Source organism: Salvelinus namaycush, chromosome 25 (assembly GCF_016432855.1).
Source record: "Salvelinus namaycush isolate Seneca chromosome 25, SaNama_1.0, whole genome shotgun sequence".
Lineage (NCBI taxonomy): Eukaryota > Metazoa > Chordata > Actinopteri > Salmoniformes > Salmonidae > Salvelinus > Salvelinus namaycush.
The window spans coordinates 28,332,245-28,344,490 of NC_052331.1; the positions used below are offsets into that span (position 1 = coordinate 28,332,245).

The 12,246-nt window shown below is 40.3% G+C and overlaps 1 protein-coding gene across 4 annotated transcripts in view; it reads right to left on the reverse strand.

The window, feature by feature from the left end:
- Positions 1-1,117: 1,117 nt before the first annotated feature.
- LOC120020424 (aspartyl/asparaginyl beta-hydroxylase-like) overlaps positions 1,118-12,246 on the reverse strand; it is a 29,195-nt gene continuing 18,066 nt past the window's right edge. The window contains exons 5-11 of one of the 4 annotated variants that reach the window (XM_038964082.1): positions 11,710-11,787; positions 10,213-10,275; positions 9,388-10,014; positions 8,888-8,980; positions 7,155-7,196; positions 6,924-6,968; positions 1,118-3,542 (exon numbers count right to left, since the gene is read on the reverse strand). In XM_038964082.1, coding sequence (XP_038820010.1) covers positions 3,535-3,542; positions 6,924-6,968; positions 7,155-7,196; positions 8,888-8,980; positions 9,388-10,014; positions 10,213-10,275; positions 11,710-11,787 — 956 coding nt within the window. In that variant the 3' untranslated portion in view covers positions 1,118-3,534. Of the gene's footprint in view, positions 3,543-6,923; positions 6,969-7,154; positions 7,197-8,887; positions 8,981-9,387; positions 10,015-10,212; positions 10,285-11,709; positions 11,788-12,246 lie in introns of all 4 variants that reach the window. The other 3 variants (XM_038964081.1, XM_038964080.1, XM_038964083.1) reach the window with 3 other exon arrangements.

Below are 12,246 nucleotides of genomic sequence, written 5' to 3' on the forward strand. Positions count from 1 at the left end.
GTGTAATCGCTGCCAAAGGTGCTTCAACAAAGTACTGAGTAAAGCGTCTGAATACTTCTGTAAATATGATATTTCCGTTTTTTTTATTTTATAAATGTGCAAACATTTCTAAAAACCTGCGTTTGCTTTGTCATTATGGGGTATTGTGTAGATTGGACATTTATTTAAAAATCCATTTTAGAACAAGGCTGTAACGTAACAAATTGTGGAAAAAGTCAAGGGGTCTGAACACTTTCTGAATGCACTGTAAGTACTGTAGGTCTACGTCAATTAGCATAAGTCTGCCCGAAAAATAAGATTATGCAACAATTCAATTATTCAAAATGAACTTGCCCAAAGTGAAGCAATAAGGAGCAATAAAAATAAATAAAATAAAAATCGCACAATACCCTTTAATACTTACCTATAATCCATGTTAGGCTACTATATAATAAAACGATAGGCCTGCCTGAACTTTTGGATTGAGAATCTCCACCTGCACCTGTGAACGGATGGACAACAAATGGCAAAAATGGATCTGGTTGAGGATTTCAAAGAAAGGTTTTCTGTGCCACATTCCGTTGCCAAAGGTTGTCAAACGTTGCAGACAGAAATGCCACGAATAGCGACGACATGATTCCTTATTGAACATGTCAGAGGCATGCTTGTTCGACATAGCATATTTCTTTCGGAACTTTACAAAACGTGCAATCTGGTGGTGGAACGAGGAACAAGGCATAGAAGTACAGTATATGGCAAGATCTTTTACAAAGGATATAGTTTATACTGCACACTAGGTTACACCAAAAGTGGGTCAGTAGAGTTTCTATTATTCTTGCTGCTTTACCTCTGTATCAAAGCTGCCTCGTATTGTGGTAATATTCTCAGATGATTGTGTAGTGCACTGGGTAACACTTTACTATAAGGTACCCTTTAATGGGGGGGGGGGGGGGATGTAAAGTCTAAGTAATTAACAAACAGACATTAACAAACAACTTTGGTACTTGCGAATGACTGGGTTTACATACTGACTCTTTTCAGACTTAAAGGGTAACTTAGTATAAAAGTGTTACCATGCATGGTTTGGTGGACTACTGTGCCCAGAAAGGGGTCAGCACGAGAATAAATTACACCATGGTGTTGTCCCAAACCTTTATTGCAGCCCCTCAACAGAACATTTACAGAAACTGTGACAGTCATCCAACCCTGCATACAGGATGCATTTTCACAATAATTTAAAAACTTTTTTGCCTATTGTAGTGATGTTTTCTGTTATTGCTAGTTGTGCAATGGCTTTCCCTTGGAGTTAATCAAGTCTGTTCTGAGCAGCAGTGCCCCACCTTTCACATATGGCTTTGAAAAAAGTTGAACACTTTCTTTAACATTCAGGAAAAAAAAGTTTTGATCCTAGAAAGTGTATTTTTATTTAAAAATCTAGAACAGATATCTATCTTGTAAAGTTTGTTATAATGTAAAATTAACACCACGTTAAAAATTCACATCAACTTCAAAAGTGTTAGGGAATAGAAAAATACCCATTAGTGTTATAGAAAAAAGACAAAATATGTCCTAGGAACTATATTGCAACCACTTGACTTGTTTTATATGTCAAAACAAACCGTTTTCCCCCCAGAAAAGATTTGCATTGCAGCATTTCCTACAGTCCATCACATTAAAATCAGCATCATATCATCTGGCACGCCCCTTATTACCACAATGCACAGAAAACTGCTACAATGGAAAGATAAAAAAAATAAAACACACCAATTTGAATTCACAGAAACATTACGGAGGAGTTTGAACACAGACTAAACACGTAACTCCTTCAAAAGAATAAACATGATCTTCACCCTCAAGTCCAGATCATGAGCTAGCATTGTCCTTGTAGTAAAAACAACAATGACAACATTAATGACAATAACGTCAATAGTAAATGCTAGCCAAATTCGAGCTGGGTGTCGTTAGGACATTAGAGTTAACAGGTTACACGGTCACATTCCATTCTAGATGTACTACAGCATTTCTCTTTGAACAGTTGGTTACAGTTGGTTTTAGGGGCTGCACTGAAACACATGCAGAGGGACAACAACAAGATGTGTTCCTGGTGTCTGCTAAAATCTTCCACAATCCCAGACATTCATAAATCTTTGTTCCAAATTAAGCACTTACCCTGGGCTAGAGCCAGTTAATATACAAGTGAAACTGTACATTTTGAGAGAAATGGAACAAAAGTTTATGAACATTGTTGACGCAGACTTTTGTTTTGTGTTTAAGTGTATTGAATTATGAATTTTGATTAATCAGATTCCTGTTGGACCAGGTGCGTGTGTGTGTGGCAGACCTATTGGGAGACTGGGTGGGGTTTCACCAGGAAACTGGGTGGGGTTTCACCAGGAGACTGGGTGGGGTTGTGTCAGACCGTTAGCCCAGAGCAGCTACATCCACACTGAGCTAAACCTAAGGGTTACGACCATATACTCCCGAGACCCTGCCCTTCCCTCGTCTCCCGGTATTTTTTTTGTATCTCTTTTTCCCAGAACAAAATAGCATACGCCAACATATCTTCCATTTGGATAGTTTACTTCCAACCCAAATACTGTCCAAAAGAGACAACAAAAAAGTTTAAATAAAATAAAACTCGCATTGCTAGAAAAGAAATGTGTTCCCATAGATCCTAAGAAATAGAAAAAGATGTTCACTGTTGTGGCTCGAGGTCTGAGTGAGTCAAAAACACTTTCAGTACTTTAAAAATATCAGAGAGTGAGAGGTACTAGGAGTTGGAACAAACAAAAACGAAATGAGGAAGAGTCTCAAACACATCTTAATGAGAACTACGGCTAATAGGGATTGTTTTTCAAAGCGATATGTCTACAGACAAACAATCGCACGCACACACAAAACATCTACACACATTCTCAGTCATACACACCAAAGCTCACACACTCGCCCAACACGTCACCTGACTTGTCCGAGTTTACCTTCCACGTGTAGTAGACTCACTACATACTGGGAATACAAAACTTAGAGTGAAATTGCCACGAAAGATCAGTGCAGCTTTGCATAATACCTTCATGTTTAACAAAAAAAAAACATAAAAAATGTTAAAGTTCTGACCCACGATTCAACAGGGTGAAACCACACTGCTGAACTCGGTTCAGACAAGCAAAGCAACACGTGCCTCTGCTTGTTATACACAGGGAAGGAAAAACAACCTACGACTGACATCATCTACCTACATCCGGAAGAGAAATTCATTGATACGTTCCAGTATAGGAAATGGGAATTCTTTAAACTAAAAATCATGGAAACAAAGTAGAACAGAAAAGAAAACAAAAAGGCAAGAGAGAAAAACAACATACTAATCAAACAAGTAATGGAACAGTGAGATTTTACACTAACGGAAGAAAAACTAAATTCTGAGTGTGTGAGTGAGAAAACGGAGACAGTGGCGGAAGTCGTGGCAACGCTACTCTTTCTCTGGAGGTGGGGAAGCACGGCTGCACGTGCTCAGTGGGCTGGTCCTCGCTCCGTCTTACTGCGCTGAGATCGCAGGCTCTACGTTTCTATGGGAAGAAGATAGTGACGTCAGTAAGTGACAGTGATGGAGTACAACAGCAGAATTCAAATCAAAGTTATCATTCAATTTAGTTAATATTTCAATTACAATCTTGTAGAGAAAATATTTAGACAACATAATGTACTAATACAATGGATATGATTACTACGTAATTATTACAAAATGACAGCACAATCAAATTGATAAAAACAGGCTTGATGCCCTCCATTTCAGTTCTACTCACATCATAAGTAATCTTGCAATAATTTGTTTAATAGGATCAAAAAAATCCTCTTAACTTCTTGAGGGCAGGGGGCAGCATTTTCACTTTCGGAACAATAGCATGCCAAAATTCAACTGCTTGCTACTCATCCCCAGAATATAAGATATGCATATTATTAGTAGATTTGGATAGGAAACACTCTGAAGTTTCTAAAACTGTTTGAATCATGTCTGTGAGAAGAACAGAACTTATGTAGCAGGCAAAACCCTGAGGACAAACCATTCAGAATTTGATTTTTTTTGATGTCACTGTCTTTTCAATTAGTTTTCTTAGACACCAGATTTCTAATGGACTTGCTTGCAGTTCCTACCGCTTCAGTTGCGTCAGTGTTTTCTTTTTGTATTGAACACAGATCATCCCGTCTTCAAATTGATCGATTATTAACGTTTAAAAATACCTAACGCTGTATTACAAAAGTAGTTTGAAATGTTTTGGTAAAGTTTACATGTAACTTTTGATATATTTTGTAGTGACTTGGCGAAAGTTGGAAGCTGTGTTTTTCTGGATGAAACGGTCCAAATAAATTGACATTTTGGATATATATCGACGGAATTAATCGAACAAAAGGACCATTTGTGATGTTAATGGGACATATTGGAGTGCCAACAAAAGAATTTCGTCAAAGGTAAGGCATGATTTATATTTTATTTCTGCGTTGTGTCGTGCTTGCAGTGTTGAATTATGCTACTCTCTTTGTTTACTGTTGTGCTATCATCAGATAATAGCATCTTATGCTTTCGCCGAAAAGCCTTTATGAAATCTGACATGTTGGCTGGATTCACAACGAGTGTAGCTTTAATTTGGTATCTTACATGTGTGATTTAATGAAAGTTTGATTTTTATATCATGTTATTTGAATATGGCGCGCTGTATTTTCCCTGGCTATTGGCCGGTGGCCCACCTGGCCCAGAGAAGTTAAACAATATGTAAATATGTCAAATGAGTGGAATTGCTCGAGCCATTTTATAAACTGTGTTTCATAAACCAGCCTCAAGGGGGAGCTACAGCCTACACTACAAATAGCTGCACTGGCCTTCATTACACACCACAAGGAAGAGTTAAGGGAAAAGTCTAAACGGGATCCTTGGCACATCCCAACTGATGTAACCCTATTGAAATGGAAATTTACGAGTTAAGTTTAAGTAAGGGTTAAGGTGAGGATCACGGCTAGCACTAGCTAAGAGTTAAGTCCTTTGAACAAAACCTATCTTGATAGGATTAATCCACTGACCAATAATTACAGTCAACATTGCTTACACAAAGTCCATATTAAGCTTCAACACAACACAATAAAACCATAACGCCAAATAGTGTGACCAATGGGTCTTCTCTTTGGCAGAACGAGCCATAAGGCCTACACATTTTAGACAACACTACCTATTGATCAAGCGTTTCCTACCTGGCATGGGCTTCGAAGTCAGGAATATCTTATCGTACAACATACAGACAGGCTATTTTTTGTCTGCTGTGGAAACAAGCCCAAAGGTCAGACTCACTGGAAAAGCTGGGTTTCTAGGGACACGTTTTCTTAGATAGCATGATACGATACTGTACTGCTGATTAATATCCAAAGGGAAAACATAACTTCTTATGGCTGCAGGGGCAGTATTGAGTAGCTTGGATGAAAGGTGCACAAAGGTGCCCAGAGTAAACGGCCTGCTCCTCAGTCATAGTTTCTAATATATGCATATTATTATTAGTATTGGATAGAAAACAAACTCTGAAGTTTCTAAAACTGTTTGAATTATGTCTGTGAGTATAACAGAACTCATATGGCAGGCAAAAACCTGAGAAGAAATCCAACCAGGAAGTGAGAAATCTGAGGTTGGTCGATTTTCAACTCATCGCCTATTGAAAACACTGTAGGATATGGATCTGTTTGCACTTCCTACGGCTTCCACTAGATGTCAACAGTCTGTAGAACGTTGAATGAAGCTTCTACTGTGATGTTGAGCCGGATGGAAGCTGTTTGAGTCAGTGGTCTGGCAGAGAGCCAGGTCCTGGTCACGCGCATTCCACATGATATCGACTTGCGTTCCATTACTTCTATAGACACAAAGGAATTCTCCGGTTGGAACGTTATTGAATATTTATGATAACAACATCCTAAAGATTGATTCTATACTTAGTTTGACAAGTTTATTCGACCTGCAATATAACTTTTTGAAGTTTTCGTCCGACATTCGCCTGGACCTGCACGAGCGTTTGGCTATGTGTACTAAACGCGCTAACAAAAGTAGCTACTTGGACATAAATGATGGACATTACCGAACAAAACGAACATTTCTTGTGGAAATGGGAGTCCTGGGAGTGCATTCCGACGAAGATCAGCAAAGTGAAGATTTATAATGCTTATGAGTTTTGTTGACTGCACAATTTGGCAAGTAACTGTATGGCTAACTTTTGTGGCTGAACGCTGTTCTCAGATTATTGAATATTGTGCTTTTGCCGTAAAGATTTATGAAATCATTAAGAACAAGTGTATCTTTAATTCTATGTAAAACATGTATCTTTCATCAAAGTTTATGATGAGTATTTATGTTATTTGACATGGCTCTCTGCAATTTCTCCGGATATTTTGGAGGCATTTCTGAACATGGCGCCAATGTAAACTGAGGTTTTTGGATATAAATATGAACTTAATCGAACAAAACATATGTATTGTGTAACATGAAGTCCTATGAGTGTCATCTGATTAAGATCATCAAAGGTTAGTGATTCATTTTATCTCTATTTCCGCTTTTTGTGACTCCTGTCTGGCTGGAAAAATAGCTGTGTTTTTCTGTGATTTTGCGGTGACCTAACATAATCGTTTGTGGTGCTTTCGCTGTAAAGTCTATTTGAAATCGGACACATTGGTGGGATTAACAACAAGATTACCTTTAAAATGGTATAAGATACATGTATGTATGAGGAATTTTAATTATGAGATTTCTGTTTGAATTTGGCGCCCTGCACTTTCACTGGCTGTTGTCATATCGAACCCGTTAACGAGATTGCAGCCATAAGAAGTTTTAAACAATGATTATGTACTCAGTACAGTAGGGCTACATCCAGCTGGAAAATGTAGATTCTGTGAAATGTAGATTCTTAGTTAAAGTTTACCTGTTGGCGCATCTTCAATCTGTTCTTCTACCTCGGTATACTCTTCTGTAGAAACAAAACAAACCACAGTTGGAACTAAAAAACAGCTTCAACAGTCTTGAGTACACTACAGAGCAGTACTACTGGCCATGCTTTCAGAGAACAGGATCAATGGCCACTATGAAAGAATACAACATACAGAGAAAAGCTGTCCCTAGTTAGAACATTCGACTGAGTTATCTTAGCACCAACCTGTGAACTCCTCAAATGGCTCATCAAAATCATCTACCTCCTCTGCAACAGAAAAGCAACAGTTGCAGTTAGTTGAGGGAGAGACAGAGACAGAAAGAGAGAGACATATAGACACAAAGAGACAGAGAAAGAGACACAGAGAGAAAGAGAGCACTGAAGAAAGAATGAACGTAAACTACTTTCACGGTTGCAACATCTGGAGGTACAGCTGAAGTTGGAAGTTTACATACACTTAGGTTGGAGTCATTAAAACTTGTTTTTCAACCACTCCACAAATTTCTTGTTAACAAACTATAGTTTTGGCAAGTCGGTTAGGACATCTACTTCGTGCATGACACAAGTCATTTTCCCAACAATTGTTTACAGACAGATTATTTCACTTATAATTCCCTGTATCACAATTCCAGTGGGTCAGAAGTTTACATACACTAATTTGACTGTGCATTTAAACAGCTTGGAAAACTCCAGAAAATGATGTCATGGCTTTAGATGCTTCTGATAGGCTGATTGACATCATTTGAGTCAATTGGAGGTGTACCTGTGGATGTATTTCAAGGCCTACCTTCAAACGCAGTGCCTCTTTGCTTGACATCATGGGAAAATCAAAAGAAATCTGGTTCATCATTGGGAGCAAATCCAAATGCCTGAAGGTACAACGTTCATCTGTACAAACAATAGCACGCAAGTATAAACACCATGGGACCATGCAGCCGTCATACCGCTCAGGAAGGAGATGCTTTCTGTCTCCTAGAGATGAACGTACTTTGGTGCGAAAAGTGCAAATCAATCCCAGAACAGCAAAGGACCTTGTGAAGATGCTGGAGGAAACAGGTACAAATTATCTATATCCACAGTAAAACGAGTCCTATATCGACATCACCTGAAAGGCCGCACAGCAAAGAAGAAGCCACTGCTCCAAAACCACCATTAAAAAAGCCAGACTACGGTTTGCAACTGCACATGGGGACAAAGATCGTACTTTTTGGAGAAATGTCCTCGTCTGATGAAACAAAAATAGAACTGTTTGGCCATAATGACCATTGTTATGTTTGGAGGAAAAAGGGGGATGCTTGCAAGCCGAAGAACACCATCCCAACTGTGAAGCACGGGGGTGGCAGCATCATGTTGTGGGTGTGCTTTGCTACAGGAGGGACTGGTGCCCTTCACAAAATAGATGGCATCATGAAGATGGGAAATTATGTGGATATATTGAAGCAACATCTCAAGACATCAGTCAGGAACTGAAAAAGCGTGTGCGAGCAAGGAGGCCTACAAACCTGTCTCAGTTACACCAGCTCTGTCAGGAGGAATGGGCCAAAATTCACCCAACTTATTGTGGGAAGTTTGTGGAAGGCTACCCGAAATGTTTGACCCAAGTTAAACAATTTAAAGGCAATGCTACCAAATACTAATTGACTGTATGTAAACTTCTGACCCACTGGGAATGTGGTGAAAGAAATAAAAGCTGAAATAAATAATTCTCTCTACTATTATTCTGACATTTCACATTCTTAAAATAAAGTGGTGATCCTAACTGACCTAAGACAGGGAATTGTTACTAGGATTAAATCTCAGGAATTGTGAAAAACTGAGTTTAAATGTATTTGGCTAAGGTGCATGTAAACTTCTGACTTCAACTGTATACGCTTGCATGTGCACATACGTAGTCACACACACACACACACACACACACACACACACACACACACACACACACACACACACACACACACCTGGAAGGTCTTCCTCCTCTTGAGTTTCTTCTGATTCAGCTTCTGCTTCCTGTTCAGACTCTTCTTCTTCTGCTGCTTCTTCTTCTACCTCTTCTTTGGAGCAAAGCAACAATGGATATAAGGAAACACCATTATTTTCCAAAAAACTGATTGAATCTATTATTTTCCAAAAGGTGACATAAGCAATGCAATGCAAAACCCATAAGCAATGCAAAACCCAGGAGACAGTGAGTGCCCTATTCACTACCGCAAGATGAGATGTGAGAAGGGCCTGTGCATGATCTCTCTACATACATGTAGCTATTTTCAGCAGATAATGTGTCATACACTTCAGCAATGCAGCACGAGCACTGGTGTTCAACAGTGCTCGTTCTGAGAGCAGTGTGAAGAAAAATGACTCGTCAGCACTTGAAAGGATTTTTGGTTCAATACTTTTTAGACCCAGATTAAGCCTACCTGGAATAAAGCCTATTGTTCTGTTCTGGATTATTTTTCCTTACCCTCTTCTGCTGGTGCTGCCTCCTCTTCCAATGTCTCCTCTGCTGCTGGCTCCTTCTCCACAGCTTCCTCCTCAACTGGTGCAGCCTCTTCTTCTGCGGGGGTGGCCTCTTCCTCAACAGCCTGTTCCACGGCAGCGACTTCCCCATCAACTGGGACGGCTTCCTCTTCAACGACCTCCTCAACAGGTTCATCCTCTTCATCCTCAGGTGCGGCTTCCTCCTTGACTGGGGCGGCTTCCTCTACAACCTCTTCCTCAATGGGGGCAGCCTCCTCCTCGAAGGTCTCTTCTACAGTGGTAACTACCTCCTCCACAGGAGCAGCCTCTTCTTCAACTGGTACGGCCTCCTCAACAACCTCCTCCTCCTCCTCTGGCTCATCCTCCAGTACTTCGGGCTCTTCCTCGATTTGAGGCTCATCCTCCTCGAAGGGAGCAGAATCCTCCTCGAAGGGAAAAGAATGCTCCTCGAAGAGAGAAGAATGCTCCTCGAAGGGAGAAGAATGCTCCTCGAAGGGAGAAGAATCATCCTCTAGAACTTCGGGCTCTTCCTCAAAGATTTCAGGCTCATCCACCTCAGGCTCTTCCTCCTCATCCACCTCAGGCTCTTCCTCCTCATCCACCTCAGGCTCTGTAGGGAAAAAACAGCGTTAAGCAATTTAGCTGATAACGTGGATTTCCTGACAAAGCCAACTAAAGCAAGTTTGAACATGACACTAAGTTATACGAGTCCATGATATTGGTTGACATTTTTCATTTTAAACTTGACAATTTCAAGCCACAATCCATTCAAACATCTTAGAAAATGTTGTCAAGCTCACACACACACCTGGTGGGAAAGCAGTAGCTTCCTCTGCTTTGGCGGCTTCGATCACTTCTTCAACAATGTGTTCTGGTGTGGCTGAAGCAAGGGGTAGCGGGGAGAGATAAGGGAGCAGAGGGGAACCGTTAAGACCATCCACCTGGTCCTTAACTTGAACTAAGGCATTACCTGGCATACTTCATAGTTTTCCTCTAGCACAGAACTTTTCAAATGTCTTCCTTGAGACACATTTAAGAAACTGCTAAGTTTGTGTCAATAAAGAATAAGTGTATGCTCCTTTATTAAAAGCTAAAATAAATCATGAACCTGTAGACCTACAGTCCAGAAACTGCAGACTAAAACCATGGTAGGTATAGCTCTGGTACATTAGTTTGTATTATGTCACAACAGGTATAGGTGTCTAATCGACAGTAGGTGAAAGCATGTCGTGTACACAGCAGTGCCAGGTATTTGGCAAAAACAGATTATCAGAGCCAATGGATAAATGGTATATGAGGCTTATGTCCCCTCAACCAATGACAGCCCCTCTGGGGAAACATGTATAGACTGGACAGGTGGCAGACATATGGAATTAAGAGTCTACATGTTTGTACGACGATTTTACTGGTTAACTCTTGACATAGATAGCTATAGCAGCACCATGTGGGTCTCTGGTGGTGGACACAGTTCTACTGATGCTAAAGGTTTCATAAAGACCATCCCTTAAGAGCGAGTCAGCCTTTAAGAGCGAGTCAACCTTTAAGAGCGAGTCAACCTTTAAGAGCGAGTCAACCTTTAAGAGCGAGTCAACCTTTAAGAGCGAGTCAACCCTTAAGAGCGAGTCAACCCTTAAGAGCGAGTCAACCCTTAAGAGCGAGTCAACCCTTAAGAGCGAGTCAACCCTTAAGAGCGAGTCAACCCTTAAGAGCGAGTCAACCCTTAAGAGCGAGTCAGCCTTAAGAGCGAGTCAGCCTTAAGAGCGAGTCAGCCTTAAGAGCGAGTCAGCCTTAAGAGCGAGTCAGCCTTAAGAGCGAGTCAACCTTAAGAGCGAGTCAACCTTAAGTGCGAGTCAGCCTTAAAGAGAGCTTGTGATATTCTAGTTATAATTTTGTCTAGTCCAGCCCACAGTTCAAATTCAATAAAAATAGTGAGGAATAACTTGCATGTTTAAGCAATTAGGATACTGCATAAACGTCTGACATGGGAAAGTAATATAATTGTAATACGAGGAAAATAGATAGTAGGCTATGTTTGAGTATGGTCACATTCTTAATGTACAGAAGGTATGCAACAGTGTGGTAGAGTGTCTGCTAAATGATTCAAATGTAAATGTGTTTGTGGCATCTGTATGGTGTTCAAGGGATTTGCCCACCACCGATGCTACCGGTGTATTCTCCTTTGGGTGGGTTTCATTGAGAGAGCATACAGGCACACATAAGCTACCTCTTATGAGCTTTGCCATCTACTACAATTAAATGCTGTTGTGTGTGTGCACATGTGTGTGCAGACCCGCAGGAGTTGTACCTTCTTCCACAGGTGCTGCAGGAGCCTCCTCTGGTGCTCCCTCTCTGCTAAAGACGACAGTAGCCTTCTCTTTCAGTCCTGGGGGTTTTACATGTGATGCAGGGGGATGAGGATGACATGGCAACAACTCATGTTCAGAAGAGCCTTTACGAAGGCCACAACTCTGTATGATGTATACTGTATTTGGTTAGGTGGCTTAGTAATATTCATGTATATGGCTAGTAATAATATAGTAACATTAGGATTGAGATCTAGGAGGTCTTACGTATCAACTTTTAGAAAACAAACATTCAAAAGGACAAAAATAAAAAGATAACATTTAAAGGCTGATTTGGGTTGACTTTTGCGCTTCAACACTGAATTTGTATTGTGTTCCAATATGCTGTGAAAAAGTGAGCTCTATAGTGCTAAGAGAGAGATCAGGATAGGAGAACAAAAGAGGAGTGTTCCAGTAGAAATGGGAGAAAGTTCCCTTTTCAACACAATGCATGTGATGCCCATTTGTGTAACACCAAAGTATCTTATTGAACCGTGTGA